The sequence below is a fragment of the Oncorhynchus nerka genome, unplaced genomic scaffold (assembly GCF_034236695.1).
Source record: "Oncorhynchus nerka isolate Pitt River unplaced genomic scaffold, Oner_Uvic_2.0 unplaced_scaffold_21___fragment_6___debris, whole genome shotgun sequence".
NCBI classification, from domain to species: domain Eukaryota; kingdom Metazoa; phylum Chordata; class Actinopteri; order Salmoniformes; family Salmonidae; genus Oncorhynchus; species Oncorhynchus nerka.
This window is the reverse complement of record NW_027040335.1, coordinates 81,125-103,827: the sequence shown is the minus strand read 5'-3', so window position 1 is coordinate 103,827 and position 22,703 is coordinate 81,125. Positions and strand designations below refer to the sequence as shown.

Below are 22,703 nucleotides of genomic sequence, written 5' to 3'. Positions count from 1 at the left end.
CCAGACCTAACCCCCCCTTCCAACTGCTGACAGATGCTGGAGTATAGACGGATGAAGGGGTTGTGTGTGTGTGTGTGTGCCGGGGGGGATTGTGTGTGTGTGTGTGTCAGTGTGTGCATCTGTGTGTCTGCGTGGACAGTATGCCCATGCATGTTTGTGTATGTGCACGTGTGTGGAGTGTATGAATGCAGGTGACCCTCTCTGGTACTACTGGCACAGGAAAGAGTGGAGTTGAGGGGAGGGGGAGAGAGGAGGGAGGTTGTTGAAAAGTCAGATGGGCTAAGTGAGCGGTCACAGTCCACTGACGTGCCTCAGAGAGGGAGGGCGAGGGAGAGCTAAAAAGAGTGACTCAAAGTGACAGGGAGTGGGTCAGAGAGGTAGAGGGAGGGAGCCACAGGGGCACAGCGAGTGATACTGACAGAGAGAGAGAGAGAAGGAGAGAGATCCAGAGTTATGGCGCCTGTGACCGGACCACTGGCGCTCATGCTGCTACTTCTGGGGTTAGACCGCTACACCTCCTCTGCTGCTGCCGCCAAGGTGAGTCCCACTTTTACCGCACACACGTGAGTGCGTTCGTCATTCGGACTCACTGTCACACCCTCATTGGTAGCTAGACGTATGGAAGGACTGCCAAGAGTGGTCAGGGAGATGTGGGCATGGGACACACAATACAAATCAAATCACATTTTATTGGTCGCATTCACATATTTAGAAGATGTTAGTGCCGGTGTAGCGAATTGCTTGTGTTCCTAGCTCCAACAGTGCAGTAGTATCTAACAATTCAGCAGTAGTATCTAACAATTCAGATTGACTTGTTTTGTTGCTGACTTTTTTGGACATTTTAAAGTGTTGTTGTGTGGTTTGGGGATTTTGGATGGTGTATTGTATGATAACTTAGTGCTGTGTTTCAGGGGTTGGATCTATGTGGTCTTGAAACATAACGAGCATGTTTGTGTGTGTCTTTGTCTGAGTTTTGCGGTTTCTCTGAGTAGCGCCCGGGTACTGTTGCATGCTGGGTAGATCAGATCAGATGATGCAGATCCCAGCAGAAGTCATTAAACAATATCGTTCTGTTTACCCAACGTCTGTCCAACTCTGGTCAAAGTAAACAAATGCTCTCAAATACGCTTTGATGATGTCAAAACACTGTGTATACCCAGGAGTACACTACTGCCAAAAAACAAACTATTCATCATGCACAAACACAGTTTTCTCTGTAGGGGGATTGGGTGTTGGGTTATATAGTGGTGGTTAATGTTATTCTAGTATGATGAAAGACAGGCAGGAAATAATAGTCTGACCTTTCCACTGTTTTAAGAACTGTGGAAAATTCCATTGATTTGAGTGGATAGGAGGATTGGCGAGGGCATTGGCTCTATAGGGCATTGGCTTCAACATTCAGTTGGCAACCGCTAAGAGATTCGGCCCTGGTACGTTCATCAGGTAACTCTCAAACCGTTATGTGACTTTATGACTTCTGACACACAATGGGAAGTCAACAGAGACAAGAAAAGCGTGTCAGTACACTGTTGTGTGTGGTTATTTGGGGTGTTCCTCAGTCCACAATGACACACAGCACCAGGGCTGTGGGGGTCTGTCTTACAGTTATCCGCTCTTCTCCCTCCACCACAACAGAACCGGTGTGACAAGACAACCCTGGTGATGACCAAGACAGAGTGCCACTCCTGTAGCATCAGCTCCAACGTGGGCTGTCCAGCAGGCTTCAACAAGAAGATCCCCGGGAAGGGAAACCCAGACTGCAAGTGAGTGGGCAAGGGGGTAAGGGTGGAAGAGGGGATATGGGGAGGAAATGAGGGTGGAAGAAGGATATGGGGGGAGAAGGGGACAGAATAGGGAAGGGAGTGAGGCAGAAATAGAATAGATGGAGGAGCTATCTCTTGTTAGTATCTAAGTAATATCTCATGTCTCTGCTTAACCTAAGACACAACCGGGTATGTTGTGCAGAGCGTTGTGACTACCGTGGCACTGCATCCTACACCCAGTGATATGTCATCTCTCTCTCTGTAGGTACCGTGTGAGTCCCATGGCCAGTCTGGTGCTGAATATCAAGGGCTGTTCTCATGAGTGTTACAAGGAGGTGGTTGAGCCTCACTGCTGTCCAGGGTACTGGGGACCAGACTGCATCGGTGAGTAAAACAACACACTGCATCCAATACTGTAATCGATCACTGCTGCTCATCGTTGAGTCATCAAGCCGCATTGATGAGGAAAGCAACACCATTTTGGTGGTGGTAACATCATTTCTGAAATCCCTACTTCACCCCAGATGCTCACTTTTCAAAGGCTTGCTTTGAAAACAGAGGGTTCTCGTATGTGCTCATGTTTTGGTGGTTCTGTAACACGATAAGCTGTGGGGACTCTGAGGGAATGTTTTGATAGGAAGAGTTCAGAAGTGTACTTGGCTGCTACTGCCATTGAATCCCAGTGCTGAGTGCTGTGTGACAGACAAACAGGAGGAAAGCACTCGCATCCCTCCTCGGAGAGGAAGAGGAAGAGGGAGAGGAAGAGTGGCATGTTTCAGGAAAAAAAATTGCTACAGGGGAACAAATAGACAGAACAGAAAGCTGTCCAAAGTAGGAAAGTGTGTCAGCAGTGTCCTGTGTGCACCGGCTGGCCAGGACAACCCACATTGTGGTATTGGGTGCAGGATGCAGGTTAGGCCTTTCAGAGCAGGGGACTCGCACACTTCCTTCCTCCCAATTAGGGCTCATCGTCAGCAGGCCCCTGTCTTCCAGGAATGTGCTGACATCCCGATAGTACTGAGTCCAGGCTTCCTCTCTCTAGTTCTTTTGTTCCTGTCATAGACTCTTCTTATCCCCCCCCTCCCACACTCTCTCGCTTTCTCACACGCGCACGCATGCACGCACGCACGGACACACACAAAGACACTAACACACACATTCTCTCTCTCTCTCCCCCCTCCCTCCCTCCCTCCCTCCCTCCCTCCCAGTGATTGTGTTATGAGGTTATCAAAGATGGGCAGTAGTAAGTACATTAACAGGTTCCATAGTTCTTCCTCTCTGTCTCAATGGTTCCCTGTGTTGTTCTGTGACAGGGTAACATGGACGTGTGAGGTATTCTCTGTCCTGGTGAGACATGATGCATGTCGACTGAATTACTCTCCCACTTGTTGTGCAACAACGTTACATTTTAGGTGCAAATTACCCACATTAGACGGTTATCATTTATTTAAGGTAAATATTGGGTAAACATTAAAGGATATTATTGTAATTGGGTGACCATTTCTGCTCAGGAATGGTGAGTGAGTGAGAATCTGCTGACAAGAACAACTACTTTCCTAGAGTCTGCTGATTGTAAGGAGACCCTTGGCAACTCCCTGTGCATGCTTGTGTTTACATTGTGTGTGTGCAGCTTGAGGGAAGGAAGGGGATGAGTGATTATGGGCCGTTCTGATAAGAGAGGCACACAGGAGAGAGTGAGAAGGAAAGAGGAGGAGAGAGACAGAGGAGAGGAGGAGAGGAAGTGGTCATTACGTCCAGGCTATTGTCAAGTCACGTGCTCCCCTGGACATTGGAACAACACACACCATTCGGTTTCCAATCACTGTTTCATTGAGATTGGTTGTCCATCTTTCTGTTGATATGAGACTAATGCGAATGGTACTGTCTTCCCAGAGTGCCCAGAGAACGCAGACAGGCCCTGCAGTAATAATGGACTGTGTTCTGAAGGCATGGGTGGCAACGGGAGCTGCAGCTGTAAGGTACTGGATGATGACGCATAGACACACATGTGCAAGTAAACACATATACACGCACACATGCACACACGCACAGACAAAGAATGGTCCATCACTGTGTTTGTCCTCCTCAGCCTGGCTTCGTGGGAACAGCTTGTGAAGACTGTGCAGATAATCTTTACGGCTCAACCTGTAGTTCTGGTAACCAACTCGGTCCCTTTCTTTAAGATTGCGATGCTTTACCTACCCCATTTTGTGACTGCCCCATGCACCTCGAGATACAGTCCACGTTGGTGCCGTTTGTTGATGATCCAATGCATTGTAATATTGACCTGTTTCTCTCTCTGTCCTTCCCATCATTCTCCATTTGCCGGTCCATCAGCCTGCACGTGTGGACATGGCCTGTGTAATGCTGGTATCCACGGTGACGGGATATGCACCTGCTTCTCTGGGTATAAAGGCCCAAAATGTGATCTGGGTAAGAGAACCAGTGGTGATGCATGCTTATGACATGTCTTATGTGTTAGAACTGTATCACAATGCATTATTCCTGTCGGCATTAACTCCCTGATCTATAACCTACCTGTATGTTTTCATCTAATGACAACTTGCTCCCACCTTAACAACAGCATGTGTCTCTGTCATCTTTCAGAGCTGCCGGAGTGCTCTTCTCTGCTTTGTCCACAGAACACTCGCTGTATGCAGGGCTCGCTGGACGGGTCGCTGCGTTGTCAATGTCTACCTGGCTACCGAACCTCTGGAGATCAATGCATATGTGAGTGACAGCATGGCTGTGTCCCTATTCTCTGTAAAAGGGTAGCCCTATGGCCTTATGGCTACTAGCGGCCTAGTACTAAGTGAGTTATGGTGCGTTCGGAAAGTATTCAGACCCCTTAACTTTTTCCACATTGTGTTACGTTACAGCCTTATTCTAAAATGTATGAAATAAAAATGTTCCTCATCAGTCTATATACAATACCCCATAATGACAAAAAAATAATAATAATTTGAAAATGTATTAAAAATAACAAATAAAACGTAAATACCTTATTAACATAAGTATTCAGACCCTTTGCTATGAGACTCGAAATTGAGCTCAGATGCATCCTGTTTCCATAGATCATCCTTGAGATAAGTCCACCTGTGGTAAATTCAATTGATTGGACATGATTTGGAAAGGCACACATCTGTCTATATAAGGACCCACAATTGACAGTGCAAAAACCAAGCCATGAGGTCGAAGGAATTGTCTGTAGAGCTCCAAGACAGGATTGTGTCGAGGCACAGATCTGGGGAAGGGTACCAAAACATTTCTGCAGCATTGAAGTTCCCCAAGAACACAGTGGCCTCCTTCATTCATTAATGGAAGAAGTTTGAAACCACCAAGACCCTTCCTAGAGCTGGCCCCCGGCCAAACTGAGCAATCGGGGGAGAAGGGCTTTGGTCATGGAAGTGACGAAGAACCCGATGGCCACTCTGACGGAGCTCCAGAGTTCCTCTGTGGAGATGGGAGAACCTTCCAGAAGGACAACCATCTCTGCAGCACTCCACCAAAAGGCACAAGATTATAAGTACCTAGGTGTCTGGCTAGACTGTAAATTCTCCTTCCAGACTCATATCAAACATCTCCAATCGAAAATCAAATCTAGAGTCGGCTTTCTATTCCGCAACAAAGCCTCCTTCACTCACGCCGCCAAACTTACCCTAGTAAAACTGACTATCCTACCGATCCTCGACTTCGGCGATGTCATCTACAAAATTGCTTCCAACACTCTACTCAGCAAACTGGATGCAGTTTATCACAGTGCCATCCGTTTTGTCACTAAAGCACCTTATACCACCCACCACTGCGACCTGTATGCTCTAGTCGGCTGGCCCTCACTACATATTCGTCGCCAGACCCACTGGCTCCAGGTCATCTACAAGTCCATTCTAGGTAAAGCTCCGCCTTATCTCAGTTCACTGGTCACGATGGCAACACTCACCCGTAGCACGCGCTCAAGCAGGTGTATCTCACTGATCATCCCTAAAGCCAACACCTCATTTGGCCGCCTTTCGTTCCAGTTCTCTGCTGCCTGTGACTGGAACGAATTGCAAAAATCGCTGAAGTTGGTGACTTTTATCTCCCTCACCAACTTCAAACATCTGCTATCTGAGCAGCTAACCGATGGCTGCAGCTGTACATAGTCTATCGGTAAATAGCCCACCCATTTTTACCTACCTCATCCCCATACTGTTTTTATTTATTTACTTTTCTGCTCTTTTGCACACCAATATCTCTACCTATACATGACCATCTGATCATTTATCACTCCAGTGTTAATCTGCAAAATTGTAATTATTCGCCTACCTCCTCATGCCTTTTGCACACAATGTATATAGACTCCCTTTTTTTCTACTGTGTTATTGACTTGTTGACTCCATGTGTAACTCTGTGTTGTCTGTTCACACTGCTATGCTTTATCTTGGCCAGGTCGCAGTTGCAAATGAGAACCTGTTCTCAACTAGCCTACCTGGTTAAATAAAGGTGAAATAAAAATAAAAAAATTAAAATTCTCTGCTCTGATGAAACCAATATCGAGGTCTTTGGTCTGAATGCCAAGCGTCACGTCTGGAGGAAACCTGGCAACATCCCTACGGTAAAGCATTGTGGTGGCAGCATCATGCTGTGGGGAGGTTTTTCAGCGTCAGGGACTGGGAGACTAGTCAGGATCGAGGGAAAGATGAACGGAGCAAAGTACAGAGAGATCCTTGATGAAAACCTGCTCCAGAGCGCTCAGGACCTCAGACTGGGGAGAAGGTTTACCTTCCAACAGGACAACGGCCCTAAGCAGACAGCCAAGACAATGGCAGGAGGGGCTTTGGGACAAGTCTCTGAATGTCCATAATTAAGTGACCCAGCCAGAACCCGATTGAACATCTCTTTAGAGACCTGAATATAGCTGTGCAGTGACGCTCCCTATCCAGCCTGACAGAGCTTGAGAGGATCTGCAGAGAAGAATTGGAGAGCCTCCCCAAATACAGGTGTGCAAAGCTGGTAGCGTCATACCCAAGAAGACTCGAGGCTGTAATCACTGCCAAAGGTGCTTCAACAAAATACTGAGTAAAGGGTCTGAATACTTATGTAAATGTGATATTTCAGTTTTTGAATTTTTGATACATTTGCTAAAATTTCTAATAACCTGTTTTTACTCTGTCATTATGGGGTATGGTGAATAGATTGATGAGGGCGGAGAAAAATGTTTTAATCCATTTTAGAATAAGGCAGTAACGTAACAAACTCTGGAAAAGGTCAATGGGTCTTAATACTTTCCGAATGGACTGTATATAATAGTTTATAAGATGATTTGTCTCCTCTCACAGCCATAAACCCGTGCCTGCAGCAGGTGTGCCACATCCATGCCACCTGTGCCCATGTGGGGCCCAACAAGCACTTGTGTACCTGTGCCCAGGGCTACAGTGGGGACGGGCACGTGTGTGTTCCCATAGACCCCTGTCAAACACACCTGGGGGGCTGCTCTGCTGACTCTGCACGCTGCGTGTACGATGGGCCAGGGAAGGTGTGTGTGTGTGTGTGTGTGTGTGTGTGTGTGTGTGTGTGTGTGTGTGTGTGTGTGTGTGTGTGTGTGTGTGTGTGTGTGTGTGCGTGTGTGTGTGTGTGTGTTTTCTTCTCTAACCGACAAATGAAACGGATTGATAATGCAATGTCAAATATAACATTTTATAAATATAACATTTTATTGCTTCAATTGGTGATAATGTGCCATTCATTTGAGGGTGGACGTGTTTGGTGAACCTCCCCCTGAGTGGTGTTTTTGGTTTCTCTCGTAGTCTCATTGTGAGTGTCAAGACGGGTTTGACCACCTGACAGGAGGGGTGAGCTGCAGCCTGAAGGACTTGTGCAGACCTAACTCCTGCAGCAAACACGCCAACTGTTCAACAGTGGAGCCAAACATAGTAGAGTCAGTGTGTTTCTGTTCTCTTTGACTTAGTGTGTTTAAAGATATGTGTGCAGTAAAAGCATCCTTTTTTCAAAAGAGCATCTTACCTTTGTACATCTCTCTTACTCCAGGTGCACATGTCACGAGGGATACGTGGGCAACGGCAAGATTTGCTATGGCAACATCATGCAGCGTCTGAACGATCTGAACTCAGAGCCCGGGGGCCAATGGACCGGTCAGCTCAGCAATGCCATCACACTCTTTGGTGCGTCTCATTGGTTAATCATCAGCCAATCAGTGACTCATTAAAGTTGCAGAAAAACACCTCTTTTGTCATGGGCCTTGGTTTATATAGACTCTCTCTCTCGATCTCTATCTCTCTTTTCCTCCTCCTCCTCCTCCTGCTCCAGGTGCCATTACTTGGCCCCTGAGCAACTTTGGCCCTTTCACCATCTTCGTCCCAATCAACAAGGGCTTCAAAGGAACTCCGGTAACATACACAGTAGACACCTAGAGAACTGTAGCTATATTGATACACAGTAGACACCTAGAGAACTGTAGCTATATTGATACACAGTAGACACCTAGAGAACTGTAGCTATATTGATACACAGTAGACACCTAGAGAACTGAAGCTATATTGATACACACTAGACACCTAGAGACACTGTGGCTATATGATACACAGTAGACACCTGGAGACACTGTGGCTATGTGATACACAGTGGACAACTAGAGAACTGTAGCTATATGATACACCTGGAGACACTGTAGCTATATGATACACAGTAGACACCTAGAGGCACTATGGCTATATGATACATAGTAGACACCTAGAGGCACTATAGCTATATGATACACAGTAGACACCTAGAGGCACTATGGCTATATGATACACAGTAGACACCTAGAGGCACTATGGCTATATGATACACAGTAGACACCTAGAGGCACTATGGCTATATGATACACAGTAGACACCTAGAGGCACTGTAGCTATATGATACACAGTAGACACCTAGAGGCACTATAGCTATATGATACATAGTAGACACCTAGAGGCACTATAGCTATATGATACACAGTAGACACCTAGAGGCACTATGGCTATATGATACACAGTAGACACCTAGAGGCACTATGGCTATATGATACACAGTAGACACCTAGAGGCACTATGGCTATATGATACACAGTAGACACCTAGAGGCACTATGGCTATATGATACACAGTAGACACCTAGAGGCACTGTAGCTATATGATACACAGTAGACACCTAGAGGCACTGTAGCTATATGATACACAGTAGACACCTAGAGAACTGTAGCTATATTGATACACAGTAGACACCTAGAGAACTGTAGCTATATTGATACACAGTAGACACCTAGAGAACTGAAGCTATATTGATACACACTAGACACCTAGAGACACTGTGGCTATATGATACACAGTAGACACCTGGAGACACTGTGGCTATGTGATACACAGTGGACAACTAGAGAACTGTAGCTATATGATACACCTGGAGACACTGTAGCTATATGATACACAGTAGACACCTAGAGGCACTATGGCTATATGATACATAGTAGACACCTAGAGGCACTATAGCTATATGATACACAGTAGACACCTAGAGGCACTATGGCTATATGATACACAGTAGACACCTAGAGGCACTATGGCTATATGATACACAGTAGACACCTAGAGGCACTGTAGCTATATGATACACAGTAGACACCTAGAGGCACTATAGCTATATGATACATAGTAGACACCTAGAGGCACTATAGCTATATGATACACAGTAGACACCTAGAGGCACTATGGCTATATGATACACAGTAGACACCTAGAGGCACTATGGCTATATGATACACAGTAGACACCTAGAGGCACTATGGCTATATGATACACAGTAGACACCTAGAGGCACTATGGCTATATGATACACAGTAGACACCTAGAGGCACAATGGCTATATGATACACAGTAGACACCTAGAGGCACTATGGCTATATGATACACAGTAGACACCTAGAGGCACAATGGCTATATGATACACAGTAGACACCTAGAGGCACTATGGCTATATGATACACAGTAGACACCTAGAGGCACTGTAGCTATATGATACACAGTAGACACCTGGAGACACTGTATCTATATGATATACAGTAGACACCTAGAGGCACTATGGCTATATGATACACAGTAGACACCTAGAGGCACTGTAGCTATATGATACACAGTAGACACCTGGAGACACTGTTGCTATATGATACACAGTAGACACCTGGAGACACTGTAGCTATATGATACACAGTAGACACCTAGAGGCACTATGGCTATATGATACACAGTAGACACCTAGAGGCACTATGGCTATATGATACACAGTAGACACCTGGAGACACTGTATCTATAAGATACACAGTAGACACCTAGAGACACTATGGCTATATGATACACAGTAGACACCTGGAGACACTGTTGCTATATGATACACAGTAGAGACCTGGAGACACTGTAGCTATATGATACACAGTAGACACCTAGCGGCACTATGGCTATATGATACACAGTAGACACCTGGAGACACTGTAGCTATATGATACACAGTAGACACCTAGAGGCACTATGGCTATATGATACACAGTAGACCCGTGGAGACACTGTAGCTATATTGCTGTATATTTTGTATATTTTTTGGAACACAAGACCAATATTTTTTACTTTTCCCCTTATAGCTGAAATATTTATCGTGTTTGTTGTAACAGTGAGTATGTGTTGTCCCGTCTCAGCTGATACCTCTGATGGCTGACCCAATGAAGGCTAAGTACCTGTGTAAGCTGCACATTTCTCCCGTGGAGATGCCCTATGACATGCTGAACAGAGGGGTCATCTACTACACTCTGACGGGCAAGGCAGGGGAGACGGTGACAACAGATGACGTGAGACACACACACACACGCACACACACACACGCACACGCACACGCACGCACGCACGCACGCACGCACGCACGCACGCACGCACACACACACACACACACACACACACACAGGGGCAAGCCTCATTACCAAGGCCCTCCTGATTTAGACTGACAAATGTGAACACCGTCCCAAGAGTGTGCTTCTCATAGTAGTAGTGATGACAAGCACAAGACGTTCCAATGAGAAACACTGCTCCAATGACAGGTCACACTGGTCATGTCAGCAAAATAACTTGATGATCCCCTCCACAGGACAAGCAGCTCAAGATCCGTATCCATGGCAGCAGGAAGAAGGGCGGGGTCCTGCAGTCTGATGTCATCGCTTCCAATGGGATCATCCATATTATCAACAAGCTGATGGACAGTGTCTCACCCACGGTGGAGAGCGACAAAGAGGTACACAAATACCAGAGACAGAGGTTACGTCACAAACGGCACCCTATTCCCTATTTAGTGCATGACTTTTAGTCAAAGGTAGTGCAGTACATAGGAAATAGGGTGCCTTTTGGGACCAACCAGACACATTGTTTATTATACTTAGAATAGCATTTGTAACGCCTACATTTGTGCCTACTTTTTAATTTGATTTATTTACCCCTTATTCGACCAGGTAAGTTGACTGAGAACACATTCTCATTTACAGCAACGACATGGGGAATAGTTACAGGGGAGAGGAGGGGGATGAATGAGCCAACTGAAAGCAACAAGACTGGTTGTTAAGTTAGGCTAAATTCCATTTTGACATGACTTGTCATGTTATCTTTTCCAGGAGAATCTGATGAAGATTCTATCAGACTATGGGAAGTTTTCCAAGTTCAAGGAATTGTTGATGGTACTGTCTTCTGTATTCATTTCATGTTATTTAAATTTGATTTAACATATTCTATGTATTATTCAGAGTGGGTATAGTATATCAGATATGAAGTAACATCAACCTGTTGTTATTAATGTATTGTTATTCTTATTTGTATGTTTTTATATGCAACTCATTTTTTTTTACATGAAATATTCAACCTAAATAAAGTTTGATTTGGTTTGATTCATCTGTCCAGAAAGCCAATGTTGATTCTGTATTGGAGGAGGCTGGGCCCTCCACCATCTTTGCCCCCACCAACACAGCCTTCGATGCCATGAAGGAGGGACAGCTGGACTATCTCACCTCTAGTGAGGTAGGGAATGGGTGACCTCATGTGCACATACACACGCACACGCATGTACACTTGCAAACTCTTATGCCTCTGATGACACAAACACACCGTGACTGTGATGTGTGTGTGTTTGGCTTATTTTTGTCTGATTTCAGGGAAGCACTAAACTACTGGAGCTACTAAGGAATCATGTGATCCCCTCATTCAATGTGAGTGTGCATGTTAGGCTACATGTCAATCACCAAACCAGATCATGTAGAGTCCCTCAGACTTCAAGGTCCGTCCGTATTCATTAATCTTCTCAGAGTATGAGTGCTGATCTGGGATCTGGTATGTCCTGTTATGTTATGTCTATATCATAATAAATTAGATTACATGGACAGGAGACCTGATCCTAGATCAGCACTCCTACTCTGAATATTCTGTGAATGTGTTTGCAATATGGGTTGTTGTTTTTCATTGGTTTGAAGTTGGAGTTCTATAACGTTGTGAGCAACCAGCGGATTAGGACCATTGCCAATCAGATCCTCTCATTCAATGTGACTGAAAACGTAAGTACATGTGACACATCAACACAAGCGAAGAGGTGTATATGGTGTGTGTGTGCGTGTAAGTGTGTGTACAGTAGGTGTGTGTGTCTGACCCCATAGGGTCAAATCCTGGTCAACGGCATGGCTGTACTGGAGGCAGACGTGGAGGCCAAGAACGGACGCCTCTATTCGATGGACGGAGTTCTAATCCCGCCCTCCATCGAGCCGGTACTGCCTCACAGGTGTGACATCACAGAGAACACACTTTTGAAGGTGAGTTTGAGTGCCAGGTTTTGTGATCGTACCCCGCAACTCACATTAAGTGTTTTAGTTTCCGAGGTTTTGTTCATTATTAACTTATTATTAGAGTCATCCTTTATTTAGATTTAGCGAGGTAGTTTGTTCTGGTTGCTTGTCCTCATTTGAGTGTCTCTCTTTACGGACATGTTACTACCCAGGGTGACTGTGTCAGCTGCTCAAAGGTGACCAAGTCCGGCTGCCCATCCGGAGTGTCCACAGTAAGAACCCACACACACTCAACCCCAAATAGTTTGCAAATACTGTATAGAGACCTAAGCATCCCTTTCAGTTGCTTTCACATGGCTCTTTCCTTAATGTACAGCGCCTCCAGAAAGTATTCATACCCTTTGACTTATTCCACATTTTCTTGTGTTACATCCTGAATTTAAAATGGATTTAAAAAAATATTTGTTTTCTCACCCATCTACACACAATAGCCCATCATGAAAAAGGGAAAATATTTTTTTAGTAATGTTTGTAAAGGTATTGGAAATTAAATACAGAAATGTACATACAGGACCAGTCAAAAGTTTGGACACACCTACTCATTCAACGGTTTTTATGAATTTTTACTATTTTCTACATTGTAGAAACTATGAAATAACACATATGGAATCATGTAGAAACCAAAAATGTGTTAAACAAATAAAAATATATTTTATATTTGAGATTCTTCAAAGTAGCCACCCTTTGCCTTGATGACAGTATTCACACCCGTAAGTCACTACTTAGGCTCCCGAGTGGCGCAGCGGTCTAAGGCACTGCATCTCAGTGCAAGAGGCACCACTACAGTCCCTGGTTCCAATCCAGGCTGTATCACATCTGGCCTTGATTGGGAGTCCCATAGGGCGGTGCACAATTGACCCAGCATTGGCCAGGGTAAGCCGTCATTATAAATAAGAATTTGTTCTTAACTCACTTTCCTAGTTAAATAAAGGTTTAAAAAATCAATTTAAAAAATGTATGTTAGGATCACCTTTGGCAGATGTAAGTGTTTATGAGTAAGTCTCCAAAAGCTTTGCACACCTGGATTGTACAATATTTTAACATTATTCTTTAAAAAATTATTCAAACTCTGTAAAAAACTGTAACTAGGCCATTCAGGAACATTCAATATAATACTGGTAAGCAACTCCAGTGTATATTTGTCCTTGTGTTTTAGGTGGTTGTCCTGCTGAATGTGTCTCCCAGTGTATGTTGGAAAGCAGACTGAAACAGGTTTTCCTATAGAATTTAGCCTTTGCTTAGCTCTATTCCGTTTCTTATTATCCCAAAAAACTCCCTAGTCTTTGCTGATTACAAGCATACCCATAACATGATGCAGCCACCACCATCCTTGAAAATATGAAGAGTGGTACTCAGTGATGTGTTGTGTTGGATTTTCCCCAATCATAACTGTTTTAAAGTCACCATTGGCCTCATGGTGAAATCCCTGAGCAGTTTCCTTTCTCTCTGGCGACTGAGTTAGGAAGGACACCTGCATCTTTATAATGACTGGGTGTATTGATACACCATACAACGTGTAATTAATAACTTCACCATGTTCAAAGGAATATTCCATGTCTGCCTTTTTATTTTTACCCATCTACCAATAGGTGCCCTTCTTTGCGAGGCATTGGAAAACCTCCCTGGTCTTTGTGGTTTATTCTTTGTTTAAAATTCACTGAGGGACCTTAATTGTATGAGGTAGTCATTCAAAAATCATGTTAAACACTATTATTGAGTCCATGCAACTTATTATGCAACTTTAGCGGGATTGATTTGACAACATCCAGTGAAATTGCAGAGCGCCAAATTCAAACTACAGAAATATCAAGATTCAATATTCACGAACATATACAGTGCCTTGCGAAAGTATTCGGCCCCCTTGAACTTTGCGACCTTTTGCCACATTTCAGGCTTCAAACATAAAGATATAAAACTGTATTTTTTTTGTGAAGAATCAACAACAAGTGGGACACAATCATGAAGTGGAACGACATTTATTGGATATTTCAAACTTTTTTAACAAATCAAAAACTGAAAAATTGGGCGTGCAAAATTATTCAGCCCCTTTACTTTCAGTGCAGCAAACTCTCTCCAGAAGTTCAGTGAGGGTCTCTGAATGATCCAATGTTGACCTAAATGACTAATGATGATAAATACAATCCACCTGTGTGTAATCAAGTCTCCGTATAAATGCACCTGCACTGTGATAGTCTCAGAGGTCCGTTAAAAGCGCAGAGAGCATCATGAAGAACAAGGAACACACCAGGCAGGTCCGAGATACTGTTGTGAAGAAGTTTAAAGCCGGATTTGGATACAAAAAGATTTCCCAAGCTTTAAACATCCCAAGGAGCACTGTGCAAGCGATAATATTGAAATGGAAGGAGTATCAGACCACTGCAAATCTACCAAGATCTGGCCGTCCCTCTAAACTTTCAGCTCATACAAGGAGAAGACTGATCAGAGATGCAGCCAAGAGGCCCATGATCACTCTGGATGAACTGCAGAGATCTACAGCTGAGGTGGGAGACTCTGTCCATAGGACAACAATCAGTCGTATATTGCACAAATCTGGCCTTTATGGAAGAGTGGCAAGAAGAAAGCCATTTCTTAAAGATATCCATAAAAAGTGTTGTTTAAAGTTTGCCACAAGCTACCTGGGAGACACACCAAACATGTGGAAGAAGGTGCTCTGGTCAGATGAAACCAAAATTGAACTTTTTGGCAAAAATGCAAAATGTTATGTTTGGCGTAGAAGCAACACAGCTCATCACCCTGAACACACCATCCCCACTGTCAAACATGGTGGTGGCAGCATCATGGTTTGGGTCTGCTTTTCTTCAGCAGGGACAGGGAAGATGGTTAAAATTGATGGGAAGATGGATGGAGCCAAATACAGGACCATTCTGGAAGAAAACCTCATGGAGTCTGCAAAAGACCTGAGACTGGGACGGAGATTTGTCTTCCAACAAGACAATGATCCAAAACATAAAGCAAAATCTACAATGGAATGGTTCAAAAATAAACATATCCAGGTGTTAGAATGGCCAATTCAAAGTCCAGACCTGAATCAAATCGAGAATCTGTGGAAAGAACTGAAAACTGCTGTTCACAAATGCTCTCCATCCAACCTCACTGAGCTTGAGCAAAAAATGAAAAAATGTCAGTCTCTCGATGTGCAAAACTGATAGAGACATACCCCAAGCGACTTACAGCTGTAATCGCAACAAAAGGTGGCGCTACAAAGTATTAACTTAAGGGGGCTGAATAATTTTGCAGGCCCAATTTTTCAGTTTTTGATTTGTTAAAAAAGTTTGAAATATCCAATAAATGTCGTTCCACTTCATGATTGTGTCCCACTTGTTGTTGATTCTTCACAAAAAAATACAGTTTTATATCTTATGTTTATGTTTGAAGCCTGAAATGTGGCAAAAGGTTGCAAAGTTCAAGGGGGCCGAATACTTTCGCAAGGCACTGTAAGTATAATACCTCAAAATAAAGCTTAACTTCTTGTTAATCCAGCCACAGTGTCAGATTTCAAAAGGGCTTTACGGCGAAAGCAGACAATGCGACACAAAAGTCAGAAATAACGATATAATAAATGCTTTACCTTTGAAGATCTTCTTCTGTTGGCACTCCAAAAAGTCCCAGAAACATCACAAATGGTCCTTTTGTTTGATAATGGCCTTCTTTATATCCCCAAAATGTCCATTTATTTGGCGCGTTTGATTCAGAAATACACCGGTTCCAACTCGCCCAACATGACTACAAAGTATCTAATAAATTACCTGTAAGCTTGGTCCAAACATTTCAAACAACGTTCCTAATCCAACCTAAGGTATCCTAAAACGTAAATAATCGATCAAATTTAAGACGGGATATACTGTGTTCAATACCGGATAAAAACAATGTGAAGCGCGTTCCAGTTCACGAGCATCAAACAGGAGAGGACTTTGAATGACATTTACAATGAACAGCCCTAGTTCTTCATATCTCAAAAGAAAAACATCAACCAATTTCTAAAGACTGTTGACATCTAGTGGAATCCATAGGAACTGCAACCAGGTTCCTATTAAATAGGGCATCCTCAATTTTTTCCCCCCCTGGATGGTTTGTCCTCAGGATTTCGCTTGCCAAATCAGTTCTGTAGAGTGTTTTCTATCTAAATCTACGTCCAGATGAAAACCTAATTATATGGATATCCTAGCTTCTGGGCCTGAGTAACAGGCTGTTTACTTTGGGCACACTTTTCATCCAGACATGAAAATAATAGGCTTGCCATGACAAAGGGGTTGAATACTTATTTTAATTTTCAAGAAATTTCAGCTTTTCATTTTTATTTCATTTGTAAAAAGGTCTAAAAACATAATTCCACTTTGACATTATGGGTTATTATGTGTAGGCCCAGTGGGCGGAAAAGTTCCCAATTGTCATCCTTGAGAAAAAGTAAAGATACCTTAATAATAGAAAGTCACACAGTAAAATACTACTTGAGTAAAACGTCTAAAAGTATTTGGTTTCACATATACTTAAGTATCAAAAGTAAATGTGATTGCTAAAATATACTTCAAAAGTAAAAGTATAAGTAATTTCAAATTCCTTATATGAAGCAAACCAGACAGTTTATTTTATTTTACAGATAGCCAGGGGCACACTCCAACACTCAGACATCATTTACAAATGAAGCATTTGTGTTTAGTGAGGCTGCCAGATTAGAGACAGTAGGGATGACCAGGGATGTTATTTTGATAAGTGTGTGAATTTGACAATTTTCCTGTCCTGCTAAGCACCCAAAATGTTTACTTTTGGGTGTCAGGGAAACTGTATGGAGTAAAAAGCACATTATGGTGAAGTAAAAATAAACACGGTCAAAAATATAAATAGTAAAGTGCAGATACCCCAATAAACTACTTAAGTAATACTTAAGTACTTTACACCACTGAGTACAAAATCCAAATGTAATCCATTTTAAATTCAGGCTGGAACAGTCAAGGGGTGTGAATACTTTCTGAAGGCAATGTATGTGTTTACTCAGAGCCATGGTCTGTGTCACAAATGGCATCCTATTCCCTATATAGTGCACTACTTTTGACAGAGCCCGGTGGGCACTGAGTAAACACATCCAGCCATCCATGTACTGTATACAGCTCTGTGTTTATTTTGCTGACGTCGCCCCCTTTGTGTAGAACACCTTTCTTCGCGGATGTGTGTTCCGGAACAAATTGAGTTTCAACATCCTTACGTTTGGCTGCGCCCCCATATGCAACAGGACCCTCACGGTACAGACACACACAGATACACACAAAACTTCTAACCCTAACTCCTAACCCTAAACCTCCTTAACCCTCAACCTAACTTCTAACTTCTTCTAAACTGAACCCCAAACCCTAAAACTTAATAATTTTAACACATGAAAGAATCCTACCTTGTAAGGACATTTTGGTCTTGATAATGTAGGAAAACATGTACACACACACCACACCTCCCTCGCACCTCGCACACCTCAAACACCCCTCACACACTCTGTAGGCACGCCCTGATTTGAGTTCTACACCCTCCTAAGCCCATCCTCCTCCCTAACCCCACCTCTACATCACCCTCTCCCCAGACACCACTGTGCTGTAAGGGCTTCTATGGGCCAGACTGCAGCCCATGTCCTGGAGGGTTCAACACCCCCTGCTCCCGTCACGGACAGGTGAGACACCCCACCTAACCAACGTATCCCTTAACCACTTAACCAGTCTGACTGAGAAAATAATCTATTCAGTGATTGGTGTAATTCTCCTCTTTGTGTTTATGTTCAGCATGTAGGTATTCATACTTATTTTCTACCGTGTGTCTTAGTGTTCTGAGGGGATCGAGGGAAACGGGACGTGTGTCTGCGAGACCAACTTCAAAGGCTCCCGGTGTCACTACTGCTCCAACCCCAACAAATACGGACCAGCCTGCGACAAAAGTACACCCCCGTCTTAGACGTATCTATATCGACAAAGGGACACATCTGTCTCATGTTGATGATGTGTCTCTCCCCCTCTGTCCCTAGCTTGTGACTGTATCCATGGTGTGTGTGATAACCGTCCCGAGGCAGAAGGGCGTTGTAAGGTGGACTCCTGCCAGCAGGGCTACACTGGCCAGTACTGTGAGCGCCACACCCAGGCCTGTGGCCCCCAGGTGACCTTCTGTCATGCCCACGCAGAGTGTAACTTCAACGGAGGGGCAGTCAGGTGAGTGTGCAGGCTTCACTGCGGCCTTGTTGGGGATGTTGGTATAACAATAGAATCCCTTTCTCTCACTCAATGTTCTAAATTCTCATGACAACACAGTGTTTTGTATCCAAGATTGTCCCTCCTGCAAAAGTTAGTTCTAAGTAAAAGGCATGTTTTTTTTAATGTGTGTGAAGGTGTGTGTGTAACCCTGGTTTCCAAGGCGATGGGATCACGTGCGTGTATACAGAACCCTGTGCCCTTCCGCACCGTGGAGGATGCGATGTGAATGTAAGCACAGAAAACACATAAACAATGTACGAAAACCATACATCTCACCATCAACGTCTTTCAGTACCTTTTCCAATTGAACCTTTTTTCACCTAAGCATGGTAGCCTGCTTTCTGTACTGAGCTGTTCTGACTGTGCTCTCCATTGCCCCCTACAGGCCAAGTGTATAAAGACAGGGCCAGTCTCACACACATGCCAATGTTTGGCAGGATGGAAGATGGATGAGGATGGGTGCCAGCCTATCAATGACTGCCTGGGCCCTGACAGAGGGGGATGCCATCCCAATGCCACCTGCATCTACGTGGGCCCTGGACAGGTGAGAGAGAGAGGGGTCCCAAAACAGTTTGATTGACTCAATGCAATGTTGTTTCTATATTTTCTCCCTTACCATCTATCTTAACCATCCATTCAATAAAGCCCAAAGTCTCCAGTTGATTCTATGCATGTTCCTATTTCCAAATGCAGAGCGGCTGTGCGTGCAAGAGTGGTTTCCGTGGCAATGGGAGGGAGTGCGAGGCGAGCAATCCGTGCGTGGCACAAAATGGCGGCTGTCATTATCTGGTGGGTGCCCGCTACTTCTCATTGGCCAACACGATATTGAACCAATAGAATCACCGACCATAATACTGATTGACTGTGATGATAGTCTTTGACCTCGTGAACTTTGATCTACTTTCTCTCCTACAGGCAAGCTGTCTCTACGTGTCCGGTGCATGGAAGTGTGTGTGTGAGGATGGATACACAGGTGACGGAGAGGCGTGCTACGGCAACGTGGGACAGGTGAGCACTTCCTACCTTATTGCCAAGACAGGTAGCTACATATTATTGTGGATTGGGGGACTGACATACCTACATTGATCTGAATAACAAACCTGACCTCCACTGTGTCTCTGTAGGAGTTGATGGCCCTTCCTGATGTCACCGAGTTCGCCAAATGGGTGACTGTGAGTTTGACCATTGTCATTTACAGCAGGTTTTTTTTAAAGTTTTCCCTGTTGTTTATGCTGTTGTTCATATTCTTTATTGTCTGAATAAGAAGCAACTTATTTTCACTTCTGACTTCCTGTATCAATAATGAGACGTCACACCACACTATCTAGAACCTTTAAGAGCTATTCAGCCGTCCCCATAGGAGAACCCTTTGAAGAACCCTTTTTGGTTCCAGCTAGAACTCTTTTTGGTTCAATGTAGAACCTTTTCTACATGGAGAGGGTTCCACATGGAACCAAAAAGGGTTCTCCTATGGGGACAGCCAAAAACCATTTTGGAACCCTTTTATCTAAGAGTGCATAGTGTAAGCTTCAGGAATCTTTAGTAAGATACAACCGGATATAGTTACAGAGCATTATGGGTATTGTAGTCCATCATGCTACAATCTGCATAAGGTCATATTCACAACTCACCATGACCTTCTGCTAGCCTGCTAGTATGCCTGTCAGAGGCTGGTCATATGGTTTTAGGTCGGCAAGACATTTAGTATTTTCTTTCGTCTCCTCCCCTCTCCCAGGACATAGGCATTTCCCAGCTGCCACTCATGAACAGTCAGAACATAACTCTGCTGGTGCCGTCCACAGCAGCTACAGACAAGATGACCAAAGAGGACAAGGACTTCTGGACAACCCAGGGGAACCTACCCAGTATCATCAAGTAAGACCTGGGTCATATTTATTAGGCACCAAACGAAATGATGTGTTCTAAAACAGGAAGAGACTACCTGGACTTGTCCAATAAGAACCGTCTATTTTATTTTCCCTTGGACAACTTTTAAAAACGTTTTGCTATAGGCACTGCGATTCTTCCATTGTGATAGTCCTTATTTCTGATTATCCCCTGATAGAAATCACATGATCCAAGGTGTCTACTCACTAGATGACCTACGCGATGCGTCCTCCAACTTGCAGCTCACTTCCGCTCTGAAGAAAGCTCTTCCTGTTACTATGACCAATGAGGTGAGTTTAGAGGCAGGTTTTATCCGAAGGTTGAAGTGAACAGGAACTGTGATACTGTAACACATGACCTGAAGTTAACCCTGTATTGTCTGTCAGTCCACAGTGATTGGAGGAGCCACCATAACAACCGCGAATGTGGCTTCAACCAATGGACTGATCCACATTATTGACACGGTGTTGGTTCCAGAGAGGAGTCTCAGTGAGGGGCTGCTGGAGCTGCTTGCACGGAGGCCAGAGTTCTCCCTGTTCAGGAGTTACCTTGTCGTATGTACATTATAAGGCTGCCATTCTATTCATCCACACACTCGTTCAGCACCCAAACTCTATTTCTGAACAGAGCACTCTGATGAACAACCCCAGCTTTATCAATGTCTTAATAAGGTTCTCCATAAAAAATCTGTGTGATTCCGTATGCAGCCATATCTGAGGAAAATGTCTGTCTCTGTCGGCTCCCTCTCAGCATCACAACCTGACAGCAGAGATAGAGCAGGCCTCGGCCTACACAGTGTTCGCTCCAACAGACGGCGCTGTCCTCGAGTACCTCAAGAATACCGCTTCAGACACCATGGTACCTCAAACGATTTCTTAATGTTGGTACACATTGTGTGCGTATATAATGTATGAACTGTAGTACTGTGTGTGTTTTGGTTGTTGTCAGGACCTGAATACGACGCGGTACCACATAGTGCTGTCTGATAGGTTAATGAAGGTAGACCTGCTGGGTGGAGCCTACAAGGAGACCATGCTGGGGTTCTCCTACCAGCTAGGCATCTTACCCAGGGATGACAAGGTATTATTATTATGGGATGCTCTGGGAATTCTGTTGGTGTTCTACTAATGTTATATCAGCCATATTGGCTATAGTCTGCTACTGTTTGAGTCCTCTCAAAATGTGGTGCTCCTTTTTTTTCTCTCTTCTCTTCTCTCTCCTCTGTAGTTGTTTGTGAATGAAGCCCAGGTAAATGTGTCAGACATCCTGGGAGGTAAAGGGGTGATCCACGGCCTATCTGCAGTACTAGATATCACCAAAAATCGCTGCGACATCCAGCAATTCAAGACATTTCCGGTAAAGCCCCTTTCTTCCTTTTTCTAAACATTTGACATTCATTTTCTCAGATAATAATTGATTTATATTTTGTCTGAAGGGATTGTGTCAAGATTGCTTCTACCCACAACTCAACTCCTGTCCAACTGGAGCTACCACAATAGTATGATACCTTTCAAGTATATCCAGCTACCTTATAGTGGATCCAAAATGGCTGTCATGTTTCATGAATTACTCTCTGTGTTATGGCTGTTTTCCCTACAGGCATTGGTCAGGAAAAAGTGTATGTTCAGTCGGGTCTACCAGGGGGAACGGCTGCTCAGCATCGGCTGCAGGACCATCTGCAAGAACACTACCATTGTACGTGAGACACCAGCAGCACCACTAGCACTGTGTTGGAATCACTGGAATACGACCACACTTCGGACTGTGTCCCACTCTATTCCCTATATAGTGCACTATTTTTGACCAGGGCCCATAGGGAATAGGGTGGAATTTGGCATGCATCCCTGGTCTAGAATGGGTCACTGGTGTAGAAACAAAAGCACTGTTAAAATAATTTGTTTTGTGTTTGCATATTTATTACACATA

The 22,703-nt window shown here is 44.1% G+C and overlaps 1 protein-coding gene across 1 annotated transcript in view; it reads left to right on the top strand.

The window, feature by feature from the left end:
* Window positions 1-317: 317 nt before the first annotated feature.
* stab2 (stabilin 2) overlaps window positions 318-22,703 on the top strand; it is a 36,819-nt gene continuing 14,433 nt past the window's right edge. The window contains exons 1-36 of the mRNA XM_029666022.2: window positions 318-537; window positions 1,636-1,763; window positions 2,029-2,147; window positions 3,657-3,742; window positions 3,853-3,919; window positions 4,101-4,196; window positions 4,371-4,493; window positions 7,082-7,278; window positions 7,550-7,680; window positions 7,791-7,924; window positions 8,070-8,149; window positions 10,471-10,620; window positions 10,914-11,057; window positions 11,431-11,493; window positions 11,714-11,830; window positions 11,965-12,018; window positions 12,280-12,360; window positions 12,460-12,612; window positions 12,798-12,857; window positions 17,811-17,903; window positions 18,233-18,319; window positions 18,469-18,580; window positions 18,668-18,848; window positions 19,025-19,118; window positions 19,276-19,434; window positions 19,584-19,679; window positions 19,806-19,898; window positions 20,015-20,062; window positions 20,626-20,765; window positions 20,956-21,067; window positions 21,164-21,331; window positions 21,528-21,635; window positions 21,726-21,857; window positions 22,005-22,133; window positions 22,213-22,275; window positions 22,377-22,472. Of these exons, the coding sequence (XP_029521882.1) occupies window positions 454-537; window positions 1,636-1,763; window positions 2,029-2,147; window positions 3,657-3,742; window positions 3,853-3,919; window positions 4,101-4,196; window positions 4,371-4,493; window positions 7,082-7,278; window positions 7,550-7,680; window positions 7,791-7,924; window positions 8,070-8,149; window positions 10,471-10,620; window positions 10,914-11,057; window positions 11,431-11,493; window positions 11,714-11,830; window positions 11,965-12,018; window positions 12,280-12,360; window positions 12,460-12,612; window positions 12,798-12,857; window positions 17,811-17,903; window positions 18,233-18,319; window positions 18,469-18,580; window positions 18,668-18,848; window positions 19,025-19,118; window positions 19,276-19,434; window positions 19,584-19,679; window positions 19,806-19,898; window positions 20,015-20,062; window positions 20,626-20,765; window positions 20,956-21,067; window positions 21,164-21,331; window positions 21,528-21,635; window positions 21,726-21,857; window positions 22,005-22,133; window positions 22,213-22,275; window positions 22,377-22,472 (3,978 nt within the window). The 5' untranslated portion in view covers window positions 318-453. The remainder of the gene's footprint in view (window positions 538-1,635; window positions 1,764-2,028; window positions 2,148-3,656; window positions 3,743-3,852; window positions 3,920-4,100; window positions 4,197-4,370; window positions 4,494-7,081; window positions 7,279-7,549; window positions 7,681-7,790; window positions 7,925-8,069; window positions 8,150-10,470; window positions 10,621-10,913; window positions 11,058-11,430; window positions 11,494-11,713; window positions 11,831-11,964; window positions 12,019-12,279; window positions 12,361-12,459; window positions 12,613-12,797; window positions 12,858-17,810; window positions 17,904-18,232; window positions 18,320-18,468; window positions 18,581-18,667; window positions 18,849-19,024; window positions 19,119-19,275; window positions 19,435-19,583; window positions 19,680-19,805; window positions 19,899-20,014; window positions 20,063-20,625; window positions 20,766-20,955; window positions 21,068-21,163; window positions 21,332-21,527; window positions 21,636-21,725; window positions 21,858-22,004; window positions 22,134-22,212; window positions 22,276-22,376; window positions 22,473-22,703) is intronic.